Below are 27,303 nucleotides of genomic sequence, written 5' to 3' on the forward strand. Positions count from 1 at the left end.
TCAGCAAATTAACTATACAGGAAGGACTCGTGAGAAGCAGAGAAAAGAGAAAATCTGAGTTATTCCCATGATTGGTTCGCTTTAATGAACACAAGGTACTGTTAAGACCTCACGTACACACTGGAGACCTTAATTAAAGTGTCAAATAGACCCTCGGGTCGGTATGTCCGACCAGTCGGCCCCAGTGGGTCGCTAAATCCAGCACACAATGTTTAAGTATTATTCACAAAGTAATTACACACATGTTTAATTAAACAAGGCTCCTGCCCCGTAGAATAGAATGAAGACTGTGGGGAACTAGAGATATATGCATATATATACTGTTAGATGAGAGGAGACAGACATAGCCACGACTTCTGTGACAACTACTGTGAGTTTTAAGGGCTGGGAAATCTACGATGCAATATTTTCTTATGTATGTGTCATGGTTCTTGTTGTTTTCCGATTTTGAATTAAAAGAAGAATATCTGCAAAGGAGAGTTAAGGGCTAACGTTGTAGTTCAAGCCATTAATAAGGACTACGGAAGTCATGGTACGGACAATAAACAATCTGTCAATCATGCACACAAGCCTGCATTACGTGGGCATGTAAGAGGCATGGAGATCTAATGAAAGATGAGTTGCATCATGGGGAATGTAGGTTCCAGCGTATCTGGGGGCTTAACTCAAGCATGACACTCAACGTCAGGCTTGTCATGGCTTCTGCCCGTTACATTTTTTTGTCTGCTGTCCCACAACTTTATGGACGTGTTATACTATATTGCTTGAGAGCCTCTTTAATCCTGAAAATACATGCAGTATTATTTGCTGATGATGCCTGTACAGATGTAAAAAAAAAGGAACATGAGCTGGCATTTCTAAATAAGAGAATTCAAACTTCATTAGTTTTTTCGATATTTGTAGGGCTACAATTATTCTATTTTTCTCCAGTAGCCGTAACAGATATGATCTTTTGTAGTCAGATGAATAATTAGATGTAACCTGGTATTAATAATATTTTCAGGTAAGCAAGTGGGGGTGAAGAAGTTTAAAAGAGGAGACGTGAATATATGTGACTCCCACTCTGTTTGCAGGGATTCTACTCTGCATAAAGGTAGATAACAGAGTCATTCATTGTGTGTGGAAACTTTGCATGATTGCATGAGTGTGTGTGTCTGTGTGTGTGTGTGTACGTGTCTGTGTCCTGCGCTGTGCGTTTTGCGGTGTTCACACTCGCCCCTTCGTCCCTGCTGTGAGTCCTTTGTGGAGCCTGAAATCAGCTTCTCTGTTCCCGCCAGCGGCCTTCAGGCTTCACTTCAAACAGGTCTGTGTGAATTACAAGATGTAAAGATTGCAATTTATCTCGGCGGCCGTCTATCTGAGCGCATGTTTGATTAACGAACCCCTCTCCGTGGCCTAATTTACTGCTTTTAACTCACTGATAAATGTCTTTGGATTAAGCTCTGAATGTTAAATATTGGCCGTTGGGCTTTGGCGTATTTCTCTTGAGTATATGAAGAAAAAAAAAAGGGAGAAGGTGTGTGTATTGATATCGGAGGGGGTTAAATTATGTATATCGTCCACAATTCCCACATCACACACACACACACACACACACACACACACTTAGATCCCCGGGGACACCCCTCCCTGCCTTTTCTTCCGAGTCAGGGCCCTCCCTGCTTACTGAGCAAATTACAACTGCAGCCGAGGGTCATCCGGGGTGGTGAAGGACTCGGAGAGAGAGAGAGAGAGAGAGAGAGAGAGAGAGAGAGAGAGAGGCATGTGTCACACATTGTAGTGGAGATAACTCACCCTCACTGCTTCCTTTTGAAGTTCCACTTCCTCTCCTTGGTCCCTTTTTCAAACACAACTTCTCTTTAACCTGGAGGCAGTATGTGTGTGTGTGTGTGTATGTGTGTGTGTGTGTGTGTGTGTGTGTGTGTGTGTGTGTGTGTGTGTGTGTGTGTGTGTGTGTGTGTGTGTGTGTGCGTGTGTGTGTGTGTGTGTGTGTGTGTGCGTGTGTGGGCTGGTACATATGTGTGTGTTATAGACTCACTCATCAGCTTTGGTCTTTGTGTGTAATCGTTTTGTAACTGTGATTGAATATCTCTGTATGTCCAATATGCGTGAGGGAATAAATTATAGGCGGAGAGAAAGGGAGGGAGGAAAATAGAGGATAAATCAGAGACCGGATCGATGAGTACGAGTCCTTGGGCAGAAAGCAATAAACTCCATTAACAAGGTGCAGCCACATTATCTGAGAGGGTGTGAAAAAAAAACATTAATGTTGATATAGAAACCAACTGTGTGTTTTATTAGAGCTTTTATTTTTCTAACACTTTTTCCTTTTTTCCGTGAGCAGGGTTGCTGTTAAAGTGTGTGTGCGCACATACATGTGTGTGTGTGTGTGTGTGTGTGTGTGTGTGTGTGTGTGTGTGTGTGTGTGTGTGAGAGAAAGAGAGTTTGTGTGTGTGTGTGCGTTACTTTGAGGTGGAGTCCCTTCACCACATCTGCAATGCAGCAGAAAACACAAAAAAGAGAGGGAGGAAGAGAGAGCCTCACGTGACAAAAGAGTGACGCCGTCCTCGGACAGATTTTCTCTTTTTTTTTTGCTGCTTCATAAATTGTGCTTTTATACTGGAATCCAGAGCACCTAAGGTCACATCCTGTTTAGTGTTAATTGCAACCACCTCATACGTAAAAATCTGTCTGTGTGTTTTATAAAAGCACACCCACAATCCCCAGACACATCTGCATTGCGCACACACACACACACACACACACACACACACACACACACACACACACACATACACACACACACACACACACGCACACACACGCTCAGATGTGGCTAAATGGGGTGACTTAATAATAATATGATAATGGGGGGCTTCACCTCTCACAAGCTAATGCACACATACTTTCAGTGGTGACTTTACAGTGTACACTATGCTAAAAGGTCTTTATTTATCCCATCTTTATTTTTAAAGTGTTTTTTGTTTAAAAATGTATGGATTGTATTGTGAGTATTTGACTTTTAATGAAATGATACAAGGAATTCTGAATATTGGTATGAATCACTGTAGGTCCGTCCATGTGTTTTTGTTGATGTGTTTATTTCGCTGTTTCAATGCCGTGTCTATTCTCCTGCCATATAATGTGGGATGTTGAACACTAGAGCAACAAAGAGAAGAAAACGTAAGTACGCCAAGACTGTTATGTCTCAAACCTGCTGATCCCCCACAACCCTACAGCACTCACCTGTCAATCAAAGGCCGACTGACTGACCTCTGGTCTTTGACCTCTTAACTGGATTTTAACTGGCTCACCGGCAGCATGTGGACTGCTCATCAACCAGCTGTCTCTCCCTCAAACACACAAACACGTCGTCTACCTGTGCGTGTGTCATTCTGTGATCGATCCTTGAGGGATTTTTCAACTTTTTTCATGTTTTGTTTTTTTCTTCTTCGTACTGCATGGACGATCCAAGTTATTGTGACGAAGTCTTCCAGAAAAGATGTTGAGGAAATCCCCATAATCTTACTTTCCGACTTGTCTTCCAAATGCAAAAAGAGTGCTTCAGTCTTCCAGCTATTAAAGCCACAATGACACTATTTTTGTATTCAAACTGGGCAAAAAATATATCTATATATAAATATATATAAATATATCCATGCAAATGTGGTTGGGGTGCAGTAACTCCCCAAGTTGCTGGCAAGGTGGAATAACGACAGCTGTACGCCATCCGAACCCATGGATCACCTGAAAAGGACTGCAGAGAGCCGGGGGACTTGCAGTTTGAAACTCCTGGGTTGAGGTGGAGGATCACAGAGAGGCGGGACTACAAGCATGCATGCGCCAATCATTTACTGGACACCTTTAAAGAAACAGTCTTTCCCCAATATTTACTCTTTAACCCCTTAAGCCCCCATCCTCAACACTATTATCGCAAACTCTTGTCTCTGCATTTGCAATATGATCTATATTTATTTCTATAATAACTTACACAAAGTCGAGGGAGACGTATTATTGGATAAAATTCAATAAAACAAACTAATATATTTGTATGATTGTAACGCTTGTCTGCTGAGAGTTTTTTTCCTTTGGGATTGTTCTGATGTCACAAAAAGGCCTTCATTTCATTATGATCATGTGATCTGTCATGGTTTGTGCTCCATCCCTTTGGTTGCTGTCACACCTGTAGTTCAGTTGCTCTGGACAAGGGCTATTCAGTTTCTAGAGGCACATTTTTTATGTCTGTGCTTTCGAGATTTGACTGAGTTATTACTCCACGTGTGTCGCACTGCTGCTGCCACTACTGCCGACTTTGCTGATAAGCGGGCCAAGCAACGGCTAACTTCTTCTTTCTGTATCTGCCTCACATCACCCCCTCTGCGCTTCCCCTACAACTCGTCCTCATGAGATTCGCCTTACAGTCTAAAAAAACCTCTGTGACATTCAATGGTATGTTTGACAATAGGATGCTTCAAACTCTATGGCAGTTTGTGTCCGTCCCTTTCCATGTAACATGATGATGTGCAGCATGTGCCAAAAGCCAGCTCCATTAAGAAAATGGTTTTCCCAGTTTGCTGTGGAATGAGTTGACTGGCCTGCACACACAGAATCCGAAAATTGGATTACCTTGTTTCCGACAACAGTGACCGACCATACAAATGCTCTGGTTGCTGAATGAGAGCAAACCCCTGCAGCCAGGTTCCAAAAGTCGAATGAAACCTCCCTGGAGAACCGATGCACTGATAGCAGCAGATGAATCATTATTGACGCGAATAAGATGTCCGGCAGTGTAAAATCAGGGTGCTGACATGCTTTTGATCAGGCGCCCACAAACATTCTGCCACATGGTGTACTTTGATAACTTCCAATTGAAGCCTGGACACAAATTCAATTGGCAGACTTTTTTCAATTTAAAATCTCAGATTAGAGGAGGTTTAATCTCTGTGGGGTAATTAGGTAGATAAACGAAAAAGAGAATGATTATGCTGATTGATTCTTAATATAATTAGAATGAAAATGAAAGTGGGAACGTTGACGCCATGTTGGCATGAGCTCCTCCAACATCGAGGAATATTACCTCAATAACATGTTTTCCAAATGCATCAACTTTTTAGGTAATCTGATTACTACAACAATGTTACTTGTCACCCATGTAAATAACACGTGTGGCTAAGCAATCAAACTGGTTTAACTTAACTACTTGTGAATTAAACAACAATCTATTAGGCCTGCCTTCGGAGAGATCTCTGAATTTGAGTGGCTGCCAACAGAAGCTTTATATACACTCCCTCGTGACCATAGATTTGATGTGTGACTTGACACTTGTGGCTAGCTGTTAATAGTTAGCTTCTATGGTAATTAAATTGGCAGAAGGCCAAATGGCAGTGGCAGTGCATCATAAAATGCAGTGGCGTAGCCGGCCGATGAATGTGAGCGAGAGCAGAGTGGCATGAAGAAACGAGTAATGGGATATAGGGACGATATGTTTTCCTGCAAGGGGGGAGTTTGAGAAATCGCGTGGTAGTTAAACAGTTTGATCAACTTAGCGTTATACCGTGTCTCATTTCATTTCATGTTTACTTGGTAGGGACTAATACAAAGAGATATACAATTATCCAATGCCGTGCATCACAGCATTTTGTAGCTACTGCTAATTTCCAATGCTCATCCCTAGAGGGGCCTTTAAAAGAGAGGATAATGGCCACTGTGTCACCTATATGTCCACTTATTACAGTGGGTGGAGCAGGGGAAATGAACCAAGGGTCAAATGGGGATCAATGATTGGTGTAGACCTGAAGGGAACATAGTCACGGACCCATGGGGTGAGACTCAGAGTAGGGGCCACACTTCGATAAAAAAAGGCGTTGTCTTTGTATCGGAAGCCAGTAGTGAGTGTCCATGTGAAGCTTCACCGTTGAAGGGGGGAACAGTGACACACACACACACACACACACACACACACACACACACACACACACACTCTACCCTCCCCTCCCCTCCTCAAGGTTGTAATTGGAGCAGACAGCAGTTGGCCAGGCCGGCCTGACTGACAGACAACAACAGTCCAACCCCAACCAAACCAAGACCTACACAGAGGAGTTGAAGTGAGCTGCATTGGAATTGAAAAAGAAGAAAGAAAAAAAAAACACTCAAAAAAGTTTGGAGTTACCGACTAAGTATCTGTTTTGCGGAGGAGAGACCTTTTTTGGTTTGGGAGGGCGCCATGAGAGGACCAGATCTGTTCCTGCTGGCATGCTGTGTGGGCAGCCTATGCACATTGGGAGGTAAGGCACAAGCTGACACAACACACTCATGTTGAAGAGCTTCAGGGCACGCCGTGAAGTAATAACATTACTTCTTGAATGGATACTACACTAACAATTTCACATGTAGAATGCCACAATGAACAAAAAACACCTGTTAATGCCAGCTTTCACTACACAGACACATTATTGGTCTTTTAAAACACATTATAACAAGACTAGAGGTCTTCAGGCTGGTTAGCAGCTCTGTGCTTAACGTTAGCTAACATCCACGTGCGAACAAGCTCTTTGTGTCATGGCAACGTGCTAATGTTTAGCACATAATAGTTACTTATGGTGTGATAGCATGCTAACTTTTCATTATTAGCGCTGAACAGAAAGCACAGCTTTGAAAAAAAAGAAAGCACAGCTCATGCAATTAGTTTCTGCAGGTATTTGGTCCTAATTGACGTCATTAATGTTATTTGTAGAGATTCTCTTGTGGTCTATGATATTTACCGGCGACCAGCTTCCACAGCAATGGATCAGGATATGTCACTCAAAACCACTCATGTCGACCTGGAAGCACATTTTAAGTGTTTTTTTATTTATGTAGGAAGGGTATATATGCTTCTTCTGTCTTTTGTCAAAGTGACTTCAAATGCCCATTCACATAATTTGCTCTGTATTTCACTGCCATCAGTTATATTCATGGCAAGCATCCTTCAAACGTCCAACACTATGGTGTTGGACGTTTGAAGGATGCTTCAGCATGGTTTTACCTTGTCTGATCCCACTTAATCCGGTATATTTACCAAGTCAGCTGAACTGGGCAGAGACGAGGGACAGAATGCAAAATTCTAGCCTTCTACAACCGCTTCCCAGCCTCGCCCGTCAGCAGCCATGCTCGCCTGTGCCTCTGGCTAATGGGGGGTGCCTTGCTTGGTGATCGTTGTCATTTATTCCTGTCAGGTCAGATCCTGCCGGGGCCTCAGCTCTGCCAAACGTGATGGATGCTGCATCGCCAGAGCTGCTGATTATAAATGTGTCTAACCTTCCAACACTGAGGAGGAAATTGGTGCAAATGAAGCAGGAGTTTATGTATGACACTGCTGTGGAGTGTAATCGTTTGGGTTTTGGGAGGTTCACAGATTTGCAGGCCTAACATGGAACACTTCTGTAAATGTTACTTTTAACACAGGGATTATAATCTAAGGGGAATTTATTATATGGATTTTGACGGTTTTAATTCAGTTTTTATGTGGTAAACTACATGTGTTGAGGTACTGTCCAAAAGACAGTGATGCAGTTGCTTGCAGATTGCAAACAACTGCATTCCCCTCCACTCACTCCTCCCCTTCCAAGACGGCTAAAATGTGAGCCGCAAAGTGTGAAACTGTTGCCTTCAGGTAATGTAAAAAACTCTAAAGGCTCTCACCAGTGTTATGTTGCTCCATTCTGGGCTACTGTAGAAACATGGCAGGTAAAATGCGGCGTACTTCGTGAAGAGGACCCACTCTCTAGATATGAAACGCTCATTTTAAGATGATCTCGTAACCCATAAATGGCTAAATCTCTGCGGTTCCAGTGTAGCCAGCGGGATCCGGGCCGAGACTTCCTTTTCTTTCTGTGCTTGTTGTTTACACTCACAATTAGCTACTTTATAAACTAATTCTAAACCAATAAAAAGCTATATCACTGTCAGGCGAAAGTTGGATTGAGTTCCGAGATTTCATTTCAGTCAATGTGTTTTCGTCTCTTCTGCTCTCTGCATGGACTGTTTACCTGCATTCAACAGAAGCCTGTGACTGTAATCATACATTCTTACATGTTTCCACTGATAGGGGACGCTGATACATAGCAAAAGGATCAAAGAAAACACATTGTGCCCAGTATTTGGATTGATCGATGGCTTCACCACGCCAACCTGCAACCTTTGCAAAAAGCCAAACTCCCCTAAATTTACTCTGTTGCACAGTCACTGAAATCTCTCCACAAGCCGCCGCTCAGCTCGCTCTCCCTCTCAACTCTCATTTGGATTGCGTCCCTGTTGCTTTGTCTTTGCAGTCGATGTGAGTGGGTCTTGAGGCAGAAGGTGGGACTCTGTCTTGTTAAGAAGGATCGGGAGGATGTTCCATTGATTTCATTGACTACCCCCTAATTTACAGCTGATCTGGCTAATTCTGGGAAGCATTCACTCACTGTGCTGTATCAACTTTTTATTTTCTTTGGTTGCACAACACACCTTGCCTGCCAGTCAGTTAGCTTCGTCCTCACTTGTCCCCGGTGTGATGGATTTTGCACAGAGCAGAAACAGTGTTTGAGTTCATTTTATGAATTTTAAGCTCTGAGAGAGACAGACAATATTTAATAGAAAAGGAAATGGGTTCACAAAAGTAGCCATGTCATTACTATTATTGTCTGCTGATGCAATGTATTCTTCATCATCCAATCGTTTATGAAATCATACAAGCCGTCTACCTATTTGTCGTACAGGTGCGTCTGATGTGGAGAAGGCTCTGGTGAAGACCCTCTTTACCGGCTACAACCTGAAGGTGCGGCCAGCATTAAGGCCTGAAGAGAGGGTGGTGGTTCGTGTGGGGATGGTCCTCTCCTCCTTTGTTGGACTGGTGAGGCACGAGCCCCCGACACATCTGTATATTTACATGCGTACACGCACAACGAGAATGTTAACGAAACACTGGCAGGTATACGGGATATGACAAGAAACAGAGGCTTGTCTACCCATCTACCAGCTACAACTCTAAAAGTTCACAACATTTCTACCATTTACGAAAGAAATGAGTAGATAAAAGAGAATCTGGCTAGTTGCTATACAAAAGGCAAACAGAAAGTTGGACAATAAGAAGCTATAATTATGTGAGCATGTGAATATTGGGATTTGTACATCCCTGTCTCAATAAAGAATGTTGGCATTATGCTTGGTAGTACATTTCTGCAAACCACAGATATATTAAAGCGATGTTTTTGCATTTGATTAGAGCAAGTGATGTGTTATATTGTCCAACCATTTTTGAAAGTTGCGTGGTATAATAATGAGTTTGACAAACTATTCCCTTAAGTCCATTAAGATCGGATGGGAGGGGTTGTCCATGGGTCAGACAAACACAGGACTTTCACGCAGGAGACCGCTGTCTGTGTCCCATGTGAAACCAAAAGTCAACGTCGACTTTAGGCTTGTTATGTGTCATGTGTGTGTAATTTTGTTGTGCTTGTTTTGAATTATTACATCAGAAAGTCCACTAAGGGTGGTTGATAGGATGTCACGTTTGCTACGTTATTATTTTAAACACAAACAATTATGTTTTTTTTCTCCCCTTTTCCAAGTAGTTGTTTTGCCTAAATCCAAACAATTCTGTGGTATTAAGCATTTCTGCAAGACTGATATGAAAAGTACTTTTGGTGCAGAAATATTTACATTTCTTTTTTACCGTTGGTTTGGTTTGATTATTTTTTTTTCGGGTCACTGGTTTGGATTTTGGGGTTTTCATGTGTCAGTCAAGACACTTAATCTTCTGGACATTTCCTATTTGAATCGGTGTCAATACTGTAACTTCCAATGCCTCTGATGAGTACGTATTTAAGGATCAAATCTGATTTCCACAGACAAATGTCCTCTGTAAACATTCAGCACAGTGGTTGCTCTCTGTGCTGTAGACATGACGGGATAACAAAACACATGTAGAGCTATAACGTTTTAATAAAGTGAATATATCTGATAGCCATTGGGTTCTGAATTCAGCTCTGGCTGTCCTGCTGATACAAATGGCACACAGAGGTATGCTACTGGTGTGCAGTACTGGATTCCTTATTCCCCCAATGCAGATACATAGGCTTCTTCACACATTGTCACATTTACATACGCGACTACAGCGAGCGCGCTTCTTACACCTCCGCTCAAGGTCAGTGTCACTCTGAGATGAAGTCACATGGGACCCTCAAGTTCTGGAGTGGAACGATCTTGAAGACTGACCCACTTTGATGCTCTGTCCCTCACCTGCCCAGAACTAGTCAGCTGGATAACAGGAGTGTTATTATTACCCTACCCCCAGAGTTACCTCCAAACGGGTACAGGAATACTTAAGCAATAAGGTACGAGAGGCAGTACTGTGTCGTGCAATAATGTACTGTTCAAGGGAGTTGTTACATTATTGTAGACACAGTACTGCCTCGAGTAACTTATTGCTTTTATAATACGGGTACCTGCGACTTTATAAATAGTAATAGTAAGCTCCCTTTCAGCACAAAATAGTTGTAGCCACCAAACGTTGTGTATCGCATTTCAGCGACAGAGAAAATAGTCCCGTACGTGTATGGCGGTTGCATAGCGGGACGCACATACGGGACTAAAAAACTGACTGCCTGGTCAGTAAATCTGTGATTTACTGACCAGGTCGGTTGGAAGCAGGTGGAGGATGACACGCAGCCACCGATGTAAAGAAGTGCTCTCGCTGCTTCTGTCCGTCTTTTCTCCGTCATTTTTCTCCTCAATAATGTTTAGAGAACTTGCCTCGCGTCGGGAAATGACCGACGTAATTATCTCTCACTAGAAATTATCACGATTTTGTGGTCAAACCCTTTTCATTCCTCATCTCATTTTAGGGAGGAAGTGACGTTGTGTTGTCGTTCGTTATGCTAGTGTGGGGGATGCTAAGTGAGCTTGTTAGCTGTTCCGTTTGAGCTAACGTTACTGTTAGCGAAGAGCCCCGTTGCAATACTGTGAACACTCAAGCAATACACCTGCAAGTTAAGGAAACCAACGTCTGCGGGTCGTACTGCGGACGTTACAATATCAAAGTTTACACGAACATGTTTGGTAACTGTCAAGCTTGAAATGACAACTAACAGTCGCGCAATTTACATCTACCTGTTGTTTTTAAGTGCGCACTGATATGGAACGCTCTAAATGTAAACAGGCTGTACAGTACTTTATGGCTGAATAAACTACACCTCGTGACTCACTCTCAACCAATCAGAATGCTTGATTTGATCTACCCGTATTATAATAATCAGTAAGTGATAGGTCAGTGATGAGATGTGTTTGTGTGAGGGCGAGAGAGCAAGATGGTGCGAGTCAACCTCCCCTGCCCTCCCTGTTTCCGTCCCAGCTGTCTCCCTGACATTCCTCCCAGCGTTTAAAATAGCAGGCCCGGCTCAGGGAAGCTCCACCTTCCTGCTGGACAGACAATCACACACGTGTATTCATTGCCTTGTGGTAGACATGTACATGAGCTCTGTGTTGGATGACTCTGAGCTGTGTCGTCTGCCAGTTTAAAACTGCGACTGACAAATACAAATAAGTGTGAGTTATGTCATGTGTTTTAGAATCACGGCATGAAACTGTATGTTTACAGATTGTGCATCAGCTGGGCACGTAAAGGAACATCTAAAAAAGTATTGTGAGCAAGAGTTAATAATAAATATCCCACAGTTCTGGTTTACTTCCTGAAACAAATTATTAACAAAACATTTGAAATAATCCCAAAAAGTTTATGTTGGGCAGTCCAGTTAGATGACTATTTAAAGGGACACTGACATTCCTTTACTTTAAAACCTATATTCGTAAACCCCTTTTAGACATGCACCCCTCTCATGTCTGATTAGCCACTCTGCTCACTTGCTCACACAAACAGTTCTGACAGTAATGCAGTTACATTTTCATATCACTGCAATACCACCAGACTGATGTAAAAGGCTGCAGCAGCACAAGGGGAAACATGCAGAAAGAGATGTGTGGGTCTTGTTTTCCGGCTTCTATGATCACTGTAACAGATGTAATACCTCAGTCATCATCTCTTATGCACATAATATGTATTCAACACTAGGAAACACTGTGAAATGGATCACTTTAAGTTGTTGAGAAATCGGATTTTTGTCATATCAGAAAAGTAAAAAAAAAAAAATCCCCATGCGATGCCCCTCATCCTAAGTCATTAACGAAAGCATCAACGTGTGTCAATGATGTGGCCTCTGAGAGAACCAACAACACTCAGGAGTCACACTGACCTTGGGCCCTCAATGTCAATCAGGAAAAAAAGCTCTTTGCAAACTAAATGTGGACGTAGATCTCCAATAGAGTTTTGGAAAGCTGTCGGATTCTTGCTCTGCTCTGTCCGTAATTCTAAGAGTAAAAAATGTTGGTGGTAAGGCTTTTGCCAGAATAGACCTAAATGATGAGAATATGACTGCAGTATCATCCCATGATTTGAAGATGTCGTATTGTGTGTATGAATGTGTGCAAATGATCATTTTAACTTGTTGTTCCAGAATATGAAAAATGAAGAAATGAGCACCATTGTTGTCATGAACCTGGTAAGTGTGTTTGTGTGGGTAAGCTCCTCCCACTACACCTGGCGGCCTTTCTTTCTGTGTGCTCGTTGCACCAAAGTGCATTTCAAGCCCTCCCCAACACACAACGATCTATCAACAGTTTGTTTCGTTACTTTCTCAGAAATTTCGTTAACGCACACCACTGACAAACTGCAAATAGCTGCATTGATGCGAGACCTCCTTCTTTGTGTTGCTCCGTGCCGATACAATGCACACATAACCAAAGGGGAACACTCAGAGTAGTCCTAATAACACAAGAGTATTTGCAAAATGAAAAATTATGCAAATGGTTTGTGTTATGCAAGGATAAATGCACAGGGGAATAATCCCGGTGGAATCTAATTACAGCAGTGGAAACATGAGAAATAAACTGATGAAATGACAAATTGGTTACATATGTAAATGTGACGTTTCCCTCTTGGCCCTGCCCCCTTTTCATGGACACACATAAACACAAACTCTTTTTCACACAGGAATGGACAGATCATCGGTTGTCATGGGAACCCAAAGAGCATGATGGGATTGAGGTGATGCGTATCCCCTCTGCGAAGGTTTGGCTGCCTGACATAGTCCTCATAAATAAGTAAGCATAAGCACTGCACTCGCAGGGGCATGAATTAATCAGCGCCGAAGGAGGAGAAACCATTTGGTCACTTTCCTCCTTTAAAAAAATAAAAATAAACAAAGTATTTATTTATTTATTTTGTCTGGGGTGGTTTCTGTGTTGGCCCAGAGGGGCATTTAGTGTTTTCCTTCACACACATATTGATGTACCTGCTGCTCCCTGTGTGGAAGACATGTAGAATATATGTTTTTGCAACAATATGACAAATGTCTTGAACCTAAATAGTCCCCTCCGCTGACACAGAGTTATGATCATGTTTGTTGATTCATTCAGTCTGACTCCATATACATCATTCCATATGTCGAGTTGTGCACTCAAGGTCATAATGAATCATTGTAGGTATTTTTAGTCTTTTGGTTGAAAGGGCAGGTGACGTGTTAACGAAATCCATCTTGTCTGGTTTAAAGTTATGCGTTGGAGCTACTGACCACTACAGGTGTGGTTTTAGGTGTGTGTGTGTGCGTGTGCATGTGTGTGTGTGACGCGACACAGAGAGGCGACTGTTTTGTTCTTTCAAAACAAAAGTGGCGGCTCCTAAATAGGTTAGCATAGATGCTGCAATAGCATGAGCTAAATCAGAAGAGGAGAGTATTTCTTCATTGAATGAAGAGCTAAGAACACCTTTTTTTTTGCTGTTCTTCCGACTGACTTTAATTGAAGAGTTTTATTGACAGATGGTTCATCCAATCACCTGCCAAGGTTTTTTTTCTTTTTTTAAGTATCTGCCCTTTTCTTGATAGTTTCCAATGACTTCTTCTCAGAAGGTTCTGCGAAACAAACCATCTGGCGGGTCAGGTAGATTTGTACCAAATTATGAAAATATTCTTTTGTCTGCATTTGAATAGTTTTTATCTTATCCTTATGTATATTAAGCAAAACACGTTCTTCTATTTCTCCTTGAGAGTGGTGGATAAGGATTGCGGCAGCACTTCCTCTATTCAATATAGGGAATAAAGACAAGACCATGTGCGACATAAGTCATTCAAACAAGTGCAGGCTCAAATGATCTGTTGCCGGAGTGGCCGAGCAGCAGATTTATTCCGTGGTGTGATGGCCCCAGAGCACCGCGCAGCTGCAACCAGTGGACATTAGGTTAAAGACCCCGGTGCGGCGCAGTACAGTACCTCTGGAATGGAAAACACTCAATGTCACCGCTTTAAATTAGAAACTTAAGATACTTAGAACAGCCAGTGCAGTCTCTTTTTCTTTCGCCCCCACACACACTCCCATTAACACCGGTGTAAATATCCCCACTGCTCCATTTATCAACGCTTTATAGGCAATTAAGCAGCAAGGCTTCCTGAGAACCGAGCCGATGGCTCCACTCGGCTCCTTCAGCTCACTTGGAGCCGCTCGCACATAGACACAAATGCAGAAGTGTGCAAATCCTCCTCTGTGTGTGTGATCAATGCTGATCATTCAAGCAGCATCAGCCCCTTCACAGGGACAGGGTTTTAGGAGGACCCGCTTTAAGGACACAAGCTTCTCCTTGTTAATCCACCAGGGCCATAAAAGCTAAACACTGCAGCCTGACGGACGGTGAAATCTGGGCCTAATTGACTCGATGTCTGTTGTTGTGCATCGTGTTATGAGCTTGATGGCCAGATAACAGCTCTGTGTACACCCGGCTGTAGTGCGACACTTCGAAGTGTCCTGTGACATGTGGAGAGTCCCTCCAATTCCTTCCCCGTGCCAATTAAAATGTTTTAGCGGGGTCGTGCAGTACATAATCGCTTCATTCGAGGCAGGTTTGTAATCTGGGAAGAAACTAAATATGCCCCCCAGTCTAAGCTACCACTGTCATATTTACAACCATCCAGACCTGTACACGATTCATAAAAGATGTTTAAAGTGCAATCCTATTCTGATGGTAATGTCCATGTGCAAGAAAAGAACATTTCTAGAAAATGTCATTTCTGTTTTGCAGTAATGACGGGGTGTTTGACGTAGCGCTGCACGTGCACGTCCAGGCTTATAGTGACGGCAGAGTGACCTGGACTCCCCCTGCGCTCTACTGCAGCTCCTGTGGAGTTAAGGTGAATATCAACAAACAAAGTTAAACTTCATCATCGGGCCTCACGCACGATTTCATCTTCAATTGTGCATGCATGAAATTTGAGAACTTTCCTTGCATTCATCAATTTGTGCGTCCTTAATAAAGATGATTGATTCTGGCCTTAATGACAGCGATACCGTTATGCGCGCACACACACACACACACACACACGATCCAATCGTTAGTTTTGACACCACACATAATATATTAGGATTCTTCGCACTATATAAAATGGGACGAAGTGGCAATGGCTTATTTTTCCTCTGCATTGAGAAGGGAGAAGGGTTTATTTAAAGATCGAGCAGATGTGTTTGCTGAGAGTGACGAGTGGCTCATAAGCCGTTTTCGATTACCGGGGGCAAATTGCCTGGCATCCAATTTAAGATCAAACGCAGTTCATCACAAACTCAGGTGGGTAAGGACAGATTTGGCTGTTAGCTCACGTTTCATGAATCCCGCATAGGCGTTTTTCCTAATTTACAAACACAAGAGAGAAGTAAGAGATTGCTCACGAGAGAGGCTCAATGTTTCTCCTTCTGTTTCGGCATCCAGGTGACATACTTCCCGTTCGACTGGCAGAACTGCACCATGCAGTTCCGCTCCTACACGTACGACTCCACGGAGATCAACGTGCAGTACGCGCTGGACTCGAAAGGCAACGAAATCCGGGAGATCCAGCTGGACGAAGCTTACACCGGTGAGGATTCGGTTGGGAACCGCATGGTGAAGGGGCACATGAGGCTTTTAGGGAGCAAAGGGGAACGTTTGATGCATTCTGTCATTTGGGCGATCTTAATTTGAGGTGTGACTGTTTCCCCAGAGGGCGGCGAGTGGCACATCACGCACAGGCCGTGCAGGAAGAACATGAACGACGACCTGTACGAAGACATGACCTTCTACCTCATCATAGAGAGGAAGCCCCTGTACTACGTCTTGAACGTCATCCTCCCCTGCATCCTCATCACCGTCATCGCCATCTTTAACTTCTACCTGCCTCCTGATGCAGGTATACAAACGATGCAAATGACGCACGCCGTTTCCATTTTGATGGAGCTTTGGTTCGGACTATTTTGCAGAATCGTCGCTCTCTAAAACTGCTTCTACCGTCTCCTAATTGTGTTTGTGTGGTCTGCTTGAATTGGGCAATCACACATGTGTTCAATTACCGTCGCAAAGGGATTCCATTTCCGATTAGAGAGTTGCTTCATAGAGCACTGCTGAATCAATAACCCCCAAAATGAAATGGTAGTAATCAGCTTGGAGACTGTACTTTGTTCACAGCACTCACATGATTTATCTCGGCCTAATAGACTTTGCATTCATTGGCTAATCACTCAGGCGTTTAACTGACTATAGAGTTGTGGACTAAGACTGGTTCTGACCGACTGGCTCCCAATACACAGATAATCTGGGTGTCAAAGGGTTGCAGAGAAAAGGCCAAGAGGCCCAGAAGTGCAGCTCTTTTGCCCATATATACGCCCAGCTGGTCTGTGATCAGCTGCAGGTCCCCAGACGCACCAGCAGATTGCACTAGTGGAGGCCCGAAGAATCAGAGGGGCAACACAGGCCATTTCATCCTGCACTGTGACTTTAATGAGAACCTGCTGAACCCGCAGGATGTGAAATGACTCATTGAAGCTCATAGAGGCATAAAGAAACCATACAGCCGACAGCTATAGGGAATTGGTGCTACAATTTCACAAAAATAACACTTTAAAAAAAAGTTGAATCCAATACTGTTTTTTAAGCGCTGGACATAGATGAATGAATTTAAATAAAAAGTCATTCTCCATCTGAAACAGCATTCAAATCCTCACTTGGGGAGATATAGTGCATATTATGTGGAATCAAACAATTAACAGAACAAAATGAATAAAAGGGAAGAGTTAATGAGGAATTATTTTTGGACCATTTTACTGACTTTTTGCTGAAATCCAATCAGTCAAGTGTTTCCTGGTCACGGCACTGAAGGCGATGTTTGTGCACATAAAGCTCTCTTCCATCCTGTATGTGTATTCTTTTTTCTACACTTTTTTTTACACTACTTCCCAGAGATCACCTGTCAACCTCAACATATTGAACGTGAGGTGAACAACATGCCTCTGTTTTGACAGTTACTCAGTGAGGGAGCATGCACTGCCCTGATGCACATCAGTTTCTCATTACCCACCAACTCCAGCCGATCTGTGGTAAACACAGTTTGTGAGTGACCACGAAATGCACCTAGGAGGCCTGGCTCTATTGGTCCATCAGCCTCACTTAGAATGGGAGATGAATTTTCTATTAGAGTCATTACTGGTGAATTACATGGACCAGCTGTGGCTAAAATAGTGCATCAGCTGAAGGAGGAACAAACCATGTCCTGGTCAAACTAGAAGGGAACATGCTGTAATTGCAAAAGTTAGAGTGAAAACAATTAGCAGCCCAGTCCCCAGGAAAGAATGTTGGCATCGTACACTGATCCGTTTCTGGTGCCTGGGTTGCAATTAGAGCCATTGGTGGTGAACCGCATGGGGCGGCTGCCTTAAGGTCTCCTCCAAGCAGTTAAGAACATTATATTCATATTTCATTTTTCCCCCATCCAGGCGAGAAGATGGGTCTGTCGATCAACGTGTTGCTCACCCTCACCGTGTTCCTGCTGCTGCTGGCGGATAAGATCCCAGAGACGTCGCTGGGCGTCCCGATCATCGTCAACTACATCATGTTCACCATGATCCTGGTCACGTTCTCGGTCATCCTCAGCGTGGTCGTCCTAAACCTGCACCACCGCTCAGCCAACACCCATCAGATGCCTATGTGGGTCCGCAAGGTGAGACCGTCAAGTCTTTATGGGATATTCTTATTAAACAATATCACATTTTAAAAGCTTTGTTCGTCTAACTATATGCAGCAATGTGACAGTGTGAATATACCAGAACAGAAGAAAAGAAAAATTAAATAATACACAACATCCATGAATGTGTGCAAGCAACGCCTGCATCAGTGTAGTAAATATGGGCTGTAAATGTAGTAATGTAATGTTGATGATTGTGATACTTCTGAGATGTAGGCAATAGTAGTTTTGGTCTAGGCAGTATTAGGTCGATGGTCCTCAACAACCTGAATGTCATGTTATACCATTAACGCCAGTTGCCCTTGATGTACATTAAGGAAAGCTAATTACAGGCCTGAGCAGCAGCTCTATGGACTTTGGTCCAGGTTCTGTCACGCTTTCAGGGAACACTCACCTCCCAAAGGCTTTTATTATACACAGGTGATTTGCATGGTTTGATGGAACTAAACTGCTTTGTGCTGGATTGATGGGAGGAAGAGATAAGATCCAAACTATAAAAAGGTGCTGATCTCCGCCATGCGTGTCTGCAACGACCACAGCTTTAATGTTTGATTGAAGGAATACAAACCACAATTGGCTACTCCTTCCCCTTCTAGACTGCAAGTGTATCAGATGTGTTTTTCACTCACACGTCTCACGTAACAGACACACATCAGTTGAGTCTAAGCAGCTGCTTTAGGTCTATTTTCTTTAAACGATACGTGCAAGGTGCCAAACAAAAAAGACACTGAACATGCATATATTCATCAAAATGTTGTAAGGCAGAGCAGAGTGTGCTGTCTGTGGACAGAGCACTGGTAATAATCTCATAGAGTCTCCCTTCACTTTTGCCCAGGAACCAGGAAGCAAGACACCAGAACTCTTCTAGTACTTTTGCAGTGTTTATTCGTGGGCAAACTGTAATATACACTTCAAATGTTTCTGCCACTACACAACTTCAAGGCTAACCTTTTCTTCTGCTCCAAATTCCAACAGTTGACTGCCCTGTCATGCTCAACCACACCCCCGCTACGCACATTTGACCCATAGTCATGCATCAGTGTTGATGGAAAAATAGATCCGTAATACTACTGACACCCTTTAAGCCCTAACCCTAATAACCCTAACCCTAACCCCTAATACTATGTATTATTTGAGTTGTGTTTAGAGGTTGTACATGGGGATTATATATTATTGTAGCCCTGATTTGTATGTTTAATTTGATACCTAACATGTTTTTTTTTTTGGGGGGGGGGGGATTTATACCATGATTTTTTCTTGATTTTCCTGATATAAAGAGCTCAACAGGTTTTTAAGAGCTCAAATCCGAACAGAAGTCCAAATTGAAGCAGTTGTTCATCACCAAGAGGAGGCAGCAGTCAGTGAAACTTTTCAGCAGGGAACAGCAGGAAGCCAGAGAGGTTGATATATGCACATATTGACAATTAATTTATAGAAGATAACACCCACCTATTTATTAGTTAGCTTAATCTACCGCTAAACCTGAAGGGAGAGACTCGTTGAGGTAGATGAAGTGGAGCTCTCCAAAGCGACGTTTTCTCTCTGATAGACACGATTAATGACGTGCAAAGCAGCGGGAAGTACAGCAGCTGTCACACGGGGTCAGTGAGAAAGTGTATGAAACGTAGGCCGCAGTAGTGACCGCCTTGCTTTTATCCTAATGGCTGATTTTGTGTGTTTTTTCAACTTTTCAACTGTCACTTTGCACTAACAAAATCCCCTGGATCCGCTTATACTTGAACAGGCGTCACAAGCGGAATATTCCAGACCAGAGCCAATGATGGGATTACTGGAAAGGACTCTGGTTACCTATTAATTAATCAGATCAACTGGCCTGGCCGGCTTTCCATAGAATGTTGGGAGAATCACACCTTGGTGTTTTCATTATTCCTTTAAATATATTTGTATTCACTGTTGACTAGTAGGATAGTCCAAATTGAATGTGCCCTGTAGCTCGCTACTTCAACACCATGTCTTAGCGCTCCTCTGTTTGGCTGATCTCTGTTGCTGTGATCATGTCACTATGTGTGACTCACTGCTCTGATGTCCCGCTCAGAGGGGGCAGTCAACGGGAAATATGACAGGTGTTGCAAGCAAACAGGTGGGGTTTGAAAAGAAAGGTCACATAAGAACATAAGGCATATTTGATTTTGAATGATGGCTAAATCATCCTTTTTTCTTTGAAACTACAGTGCGAGTCGAGCTGCTTCCACTCACGCTACATTCCCCATGAAGCTCCAGTGCCGTATGATCCTCGCCAGTGGGGCGAGGATTCATGACATCCATCTGTTTAACACAGGCTAGCCAAGAGTTATTTCAAATTAAGGATATCCAATCACTTCAGAGTGGAGATGAAAGAGCCATTACCAGAGCCAACCAGCATTTATGATGTTGATCAAAACTAACATTTGGCCCAATGGTTTGCTGTTTAATCGTATTCCATTGAAAAGCAGCTCCAAGTCTGACAGCCAGGCCTGTACCCCTGAAGTACAGCTGAAGACTGGAGTATCCAGAGTTTATATTGTCTTTGCTCAAAGACACCTTCAGGGTAGACATTGAGAAATTGGAAAGCATTAACCATTCGGTTTCCCCGCCCGCATCATTCAGCAGCAACTGTTCTCAAAGGTTATCTCACTGCTAAATTCAACATTTTAACTCATGTCTCAGCCTTAATAGGCAAATGCAAGGCAAGTACATTCAAGCTGTCCAATAAATCACCAAACGGGAATCCAAACAAATCAATTTTTACTACCGGAGAAGTCGATGGTATTTGGAGGTCTGGCAGAGCCAAGAAGCTAGAGTGGAAAGTACAGTTCAATAACACATCAGATCAGAAGCAATGGAAGCGCTAAGAAAGTGATTCTATTATATGAGTTGTTGAGCCAACTCTCTTTCTCCCTAGATCTTCATCCACCTGCTGCCTCCTTACCTGGGCATGCTGAGGCCGAAAGTGGAGACCCCCCTCTCCCTGGAGATCATGCCCCGTCGAGAGAAGAAGGTGGTCACCATCAGCAAGGTGGCTGATGAATACTTCATCCGCAAGCCCGACTCCTCCATCTTGTTCCCCAAGCCCAACAGGTGAGACCAGAGCCTGCTCCGGAACCTCAAGTGTAGTGGCTGTGCATGTGATAGCGCTTAGTATGTTGGAGATGTACACAATGGTAGTTATACCGAGCCTGTTTTCCAAGACCAAGACAGACGTATGACATTTAGTGAATCAATGTCATTAGGGACGTCCCCCGTCTAGGAATTTGCATCGTCGAATCTGATTGGTCAAGTCTGGCCTATTGTTGACTGATTGGGAATCGTGTTTTTTGTTTTGTTTTTAATGTTCATCGATTGACCCTGTTTGTTGTGTGTGGGTGCGTTCGGTGGGTGCATGTGTTTGTGCGGCGTTGTTCATTGTTATTTCCCCCTATTGTAGCAATCCACAGGCAGAAGGTAAACAATGAGTCCACCAACAGAGATGGAGAGAGAGAACGTTCTGCAAGTTGCAAAAATATATCCAGTGCTCTGATAGTGCTAAGTTCCCATCTGCTCTAATTATTGGATTCAAATGATTCTTTGTATCATTTTACCGCAGCTTCAATGCTCGGAGAGATTGGTCGTTAAATCAGGGTCCTTTGATTGAATAGTCCATTACTCTAGGGTGCACCTCAATGTAATTAAATGTGGTTTCCATTTTGTATTACTGAAACTACCTTTCTATGAGTAATAGATACATATTTGTATCAATATGAATTGTTAGATTTTCGAAGATGTGTCATTGTCGACACAAAGGTCTTCCAAATATAGATAATTATAATACTATATATAATAATAATATCCTGTGTTAAAGAGTATCTTCAGGCGTGAAATCCTCTATGACCTCACATCTAAAAGCTTTAATTCCAATGTGTATACCCACTTGTAATACATGTCCATATCTGGATCCCTTTAACATGGGTTGTATGCAAAAGTAGTGATTAGAAAACATGAAATGTGTTGGACAGCACTGTGCAATGAAATTCAAGTGTTTATACATGTGTTTTATGTGTATCGGAGTCTCAGGTTTAAGTCTGTGTCGGGCGTTATCTTGGGAGTCAGCTGGCCAGCCTTTCCTGCTTTCCGAAAGCTTGCATTTTTCATATGAAACCCAGCTCTCAGTCTACATTAATAAACATTACCAGGCATTGTGGTTACCTCAAATATGGAAGGACAGGAGTTGTAGTACGCAATTCCACACTTCCTCCCACATTGCAGTTGTTGTTTAGATTAAGAAATCAAGATGCGCAAAGAGCACACAGTTTATTGCTACTATGAGGTCTTTGTGCAAGCACGCTTGGACATATAAACTGAAAAGTCACATATCACAGGTCCTGTGTGTAAATGCCACTGTGTCATATTGTTTATATGCTCGCATTAAAGGCTGCACTTACTGACAAAATGTAGGCATTGTTGGAGCTGTTGCAAAGTAAGTTAACTTTCTGACCTTTGGTTTTAAATATGAGAGGTGTTTGCAGCAGAGGTGTTTTATTTAGTGTACTCCATGCATTTTATCTCAGCACTGTACACTGTGTGTGTATATATATATATATATATATATATATATATATATATATATATATATATATATATATATATATATATATATACAGGTAAAAGCCAGTAAATTAGAATATTTTGAAAAACTTGATTTATTTCAGTAATTGCATTCAAAAGGTGTAACTTGTACATTATATTTATTCATTGCACACAGACTGATGCATTCAAATGTTTATTTCATTTAATTTTGATGATTTGAAGTGGCAACAAATGAAAATCCAAAATTCCGTGTGTCACAAAATTAGAATATTACTTAAGGCTGATACAAAAAAGGGATTTTTAGAAATGTTGGCCAACTGAAAAGTATGAAAATTAAAAATATGAGCATGTACAATACTCAATACTTGGTTGGAGCTCCTTTTGCCTCAATTACTGCGTTAATGCGGCGTGGCATGGAGTCCATGAGTTTCTGGCACTGCTCAGGTGTTATGAGAGCCCAGGTTGCTCTGATAGTGGCCTTCAACTCTTCTGCGTTTTTGGGTCTGGCATTCTGCATCTTCCTTTTCACAATACCCCACAGATTTTCTATGGGGCTAAGGTCAGGGGAGTTGGCTGGCCAATTTAGAACAGAAATACCATGGTCCGTAAACCAGGCACGGGTAGATTTTGCGCTGTGTGCAGGCGCCAAGTCCTGTTGGAACTTGAAATCTCCATCTCCATAGAGCAGGTCAGCAGCAGGAAGCATGAAGTGCTCTAAAACTTGCTGGTATACGGCTGCGTTGACCCTGGATCTCAGGAAACAGAGTGGACCGACACCAGCAGATGACATGGCATCCCAAACCATCACTGATGGTGGAAACTTTACACTAGACTTCAGGCAACGTGGATCCTGTGCCTCTCCTGTCCTCCTCCAGACTCTGGGAGGCACAGGATCCACGTTGCCTGAAGTCTAGTGTAAAGTTTCCACCATCAGTGATGGTTTGGGGTGCCATGTCATCTGCTGGTGTCGGTCCACTCTGTTTCCTGAGATCCAGGGTCAACGCAGCCGTATACCAGCAAGTTTTAGAGCACTTCATGCTTCCTGCTGCTGACCTGCTCTATGGAGATGGAGATTTCAAGTTCCAACAGGACTTGGCGCCTGCACACAGCGCAAAATCTACCCGTATAATGTACAATTACTGAAATAAATCAAGTTTTTCAAAATATTCTAATTTACTGGCTTTTACCTGTATATATATATACTACTAGTAAAGAGGTTATAGTGTTGAAGTTATGTCAAAGATGTCTATGTATTGTGTTGCATACTGAAATGAGCAAGCTAGCCCGTCCAGTCTTGTCTTGCAATACCACTCGTTCCTCGAGTTGGCGACAGTGAGTCACAGTAGCTTTCGGTCTGTCCTCTGTCCAACATGAGCAGACGATGGCTTATCAATCCTCGGGTCTGTGCACATTTTGATAGGTTGTTTATTGGATTCAATAAGCGTTCTACTGGCTGAATTTGAGTTGCTGCAGCTATTTGCTAACTATTCAAGCAGCTTCCCTCTTTCCTGGCAAAGTCGTCTCCTGGTGGCAGGGAGGACGACACGAAAAGACAAGGGATTCCGTGCTTCCTGGACATCAGCGACTGTGTGACACCTTTAACTATTCAGCCTCCCCGTCGTTCTATTAATACCACAAATCCTCCCCGCGGTCCGTAGCCTTCACTCCCTCTCCATCCTTCACGTCCTGTGAGAAGTGAAATGTGTCTGGAGGGAAAGACGGGAGGCGGCAAGGAATCGTTGCTAAAATAATAATGACCCCTCACAAATTGACTCTGACACATCAGAGCGGGACGCTGCGTGTCTAGGTGAGAGAACTGGTGACGAAAGAAGAAGGAGGGGTGGGGGGGCGCTCTATTAGAGCAATTTGATGAGACAGCAGTATCTCTCTTGAGCCCACACACATTCACACACTCCTTCTTAATTGGGTTTAGTGCATGTCTTGGCACCAGACGCAGACGGTTTTAGTTGAATTAGTCTCCTGAATAGTACTTACTTCTCGCTGATGAAGTGCTACTTCGAGCCACGCAGGAGAAAAAGTGGAGGAGGGGTCAAAAGGCCAATGTGTGGCTCTCTCTCTCCATCTGATGAGGCTCCACCTCTCTTAGGTCTCAGCCTCTTCACCTGCCACACTCGCAGCAGCAGCGCTGCATTGTAAACCACCACACTGCCACTCTGAATACTAAGCAGCTCTGTATTCTGCCTTGTCGGTCAGATTGCACTCCTTTTTAAATGTTTTCTAGGAAGAGAGAAAGTGCCATACTGCCCTCTGGCGGTGCGCTGCCTGGCCTGCAACTCATTTTATCTGAGTTTTTTCATCAGAGCGAGAAAATGTAAGGTGTTTCATATTTGAGGTGTTTCATAAGCAAACAGATGTTTGATAAAAGGCAGCTGTTCTGCATAATAAAGTTAGTTGGTCAGAGTGTTAATGCGTTTGGACAAAGTCGTGCCAAGGACCAAGAGCAGATGAGTTTTAGTGGCTTTGTTAAAGGGGAATACTGCTCAAAATAAAATAACATTATTTCTGGTTTAATATTGTTTTAATACACCTTTTTACAAACAGTATATGCAGGTTCATAAGCGATGGCTCATAATTGAATGTGTGTATCTTGTGTTTCTGTATTCCTACTATTTCTATTTGAATCGAATATGTCCAGGAATTGAATTACATTAATTTCCTATACAGTCTCATTTTTGGCCCTCAATTCGACAGGTCTTTAACTGACCATCATTGGAAGAGAAAACGGTGAAGAACTGTAAAATCATGACCCCTGACCTTTCAAGGAAAACACATCACGGGTCAACTTAAAGCCCAGCTTTCTGTCGCAGTCTGGAGAGAGACCGGACATACGGGACATGAGACAGAGGCCAGAATTTAACTAAACCAACTCCACGTAATAAGCCACAATTATCCTTTAGGTTCAGAGGCAGTTCCCAAGCCTTTTAACTTATACTTAAAACCTCCAGCGTATGAGAGCTGTGTCTGACGCCCTACTGGAGGCAACCACAACGGAAATCCATGTGTCACTTCTCAAGGACGCTCTGTGCAATTACGCGTGGGAAATTCAGCCGCAGAAAAAAACAGGTTAATGAGTAATGCTTTGAAGTTTCTACACCAGCTGCTCGTTAAAGCGACACACAACAATTTTGACAGCAGAAATGACGCATCCGTCCTTGTGTATTGAAAAGTGGAATTCATACGCAATCAACTGCCCCTTTTGCCCAAATTCAAAACACTCTGACTTGGTCTGGTGTGACCGGCGGTGAAGTTCATGTCCTCTGTGATGGTTTTGATAAAGACTGAAAACAACTTTGGCCCACTGTCGGAAGCCGTCGCGTGGAAAGTTGTGAGCGACAGCCAGGCTGCGAAAGACGCCCACAGCGACCGCCGGCACGCCATCGCAGCTGACGGTTGGTAACTGAGGGTAACAAGTAAACACAGCCAGCACACACACACACACACACACACACACACACACACACACACACACACACACACACACACACACACACACACACACACAGAGGCTGCCCGGTCAGCAGATGCAGAGCGGTGGCTCCCACACTGGCAGAGCGGGTCCTCTGACCTTCTCTTTATTCCTCCCTGAATGACGGCAGAGTAGACGCGCAGCCCGCCTTATAAACACTTTACTATTTTACAGCTTTTAATTAGTCTGGACAGACATCTGCTTGTGCGCTCTGTGTCATTTCCTCAGTTTGGGATCCTTTAAGTGCATCTTCTCCCCGGGATTAATCCTGAGGCCCATTTTTTCTTTGTTATGCCAAATGTTGTGTGCGTTGTTGTGTGTTTTTCTCCCCCGTGACATGAATGTTTGTGTGTGCGGCTTGTTTAGGTTTCAGCCGGAGGGCATGTGCACGGATATGAGGAAGTTCATTGACGGCCCCAGCAGCTACCTCACGCTACCTGACGAGCTCAAGTCGGCCATTGGGGCCATCACATTCATCGCTGAGTCTCTGCAGGCCGGGAAGGACTCTGAGGCGGTAAGCCGGCCTCTCGGGCCTTTTTTCTCTCACTTCTGTTCATTTTGTTTCTTGGATCTTTGAAGAGCAATCATTCGGTTTCTGAACTCTTCCCTGTTTTCTTTTCATCCCTTCTGTCTTCCCCCCACACCACTCCCTGCTTGTATACACTCACTCACTTCCCATCCTCTTCTTCTTCCTCCATCCATCCATCCGTCTGCTCTGGTCCAGCTGAAAGAGGACTGGCAGTATGTGGCTATGGTGGTGGACCGCATGTTCCTCTGGATCTTCGTCGTCTTCACCACTGTGGGCACCTTGGCCATCTTTGCTGATGCCAGCTTCAACCACACCCCCACCGACCCCTTCAAAGCTCCCTGAAGCAGCGGGACATTTGTTCTTCTTGAGCTATACCCATCCTGATTCACCACCTCAACAAATAGGGCGGAGACCTCCCTGTATTATACCGCCAAAGGATTCCCTGTAGTTCACCGTCATCCTACAATTTAGAAACTCTTATACAGTATGTACGAAACTCAAACTCAAAGTCCTGTGCAACCAGTTCTTGACCCTTTTTTGCATGTATCTTTCTGTATCTACCCTGAGAGAACGGCGTGTTGTGTGACCAGCTGATGTTTGTTTGTCATTGTGTTCTG

General features: G+C 43.3%; 1 protein-coding gene across 1 annotated transcript; it reads left to right on the forward strand.

Moving 5' to 3' along the window:
* Positions 1–6,065: 6,065 nt before the first annotated feature.
* On the forward strand, positions 6,066–27,028 carry chrnb1 (cholinergic receptor, nicotinic, beta 1 (muscle); the record flags this gene model as incomplete). The annotated part of the gene is made up of 11 exons (XM_079215987.1): positions 6,066–6,284; positions 8,739–8,872; positions 12,531–12,575; positions 13,067–13,176; positions 15,146–15,254; positions 15,827–15,971; positions 16,095–16,280; positions 17,860–18,083; positions 21,010–21,185; positions 26,524–26,671; positions 26,882–27,028. The coding sequence occupies exons 1-11, from the start codon at positions 6,224–6,226 to the stop codon at positions 27,026–27,028; spliced, it is 1,485 nt and encodes a 494-aa protein (XP_079072113.1). The 5' UTR covers positions 6,066–6,223.
* Positions 27,029–27,303: the final 275 nt, after the last annotated feature.

Source organism: Taurulus bubalis (assembly GCF_910589615.1).
Source record: "Taurulus bubalis genome assembly, chromosome: 3".
Lineage (NCBI taxonomy): Eukaryota > Metazoa > Chordata > Actinopteri > Perciformes > Cottidae > Taurulus > Taurulus bubalis.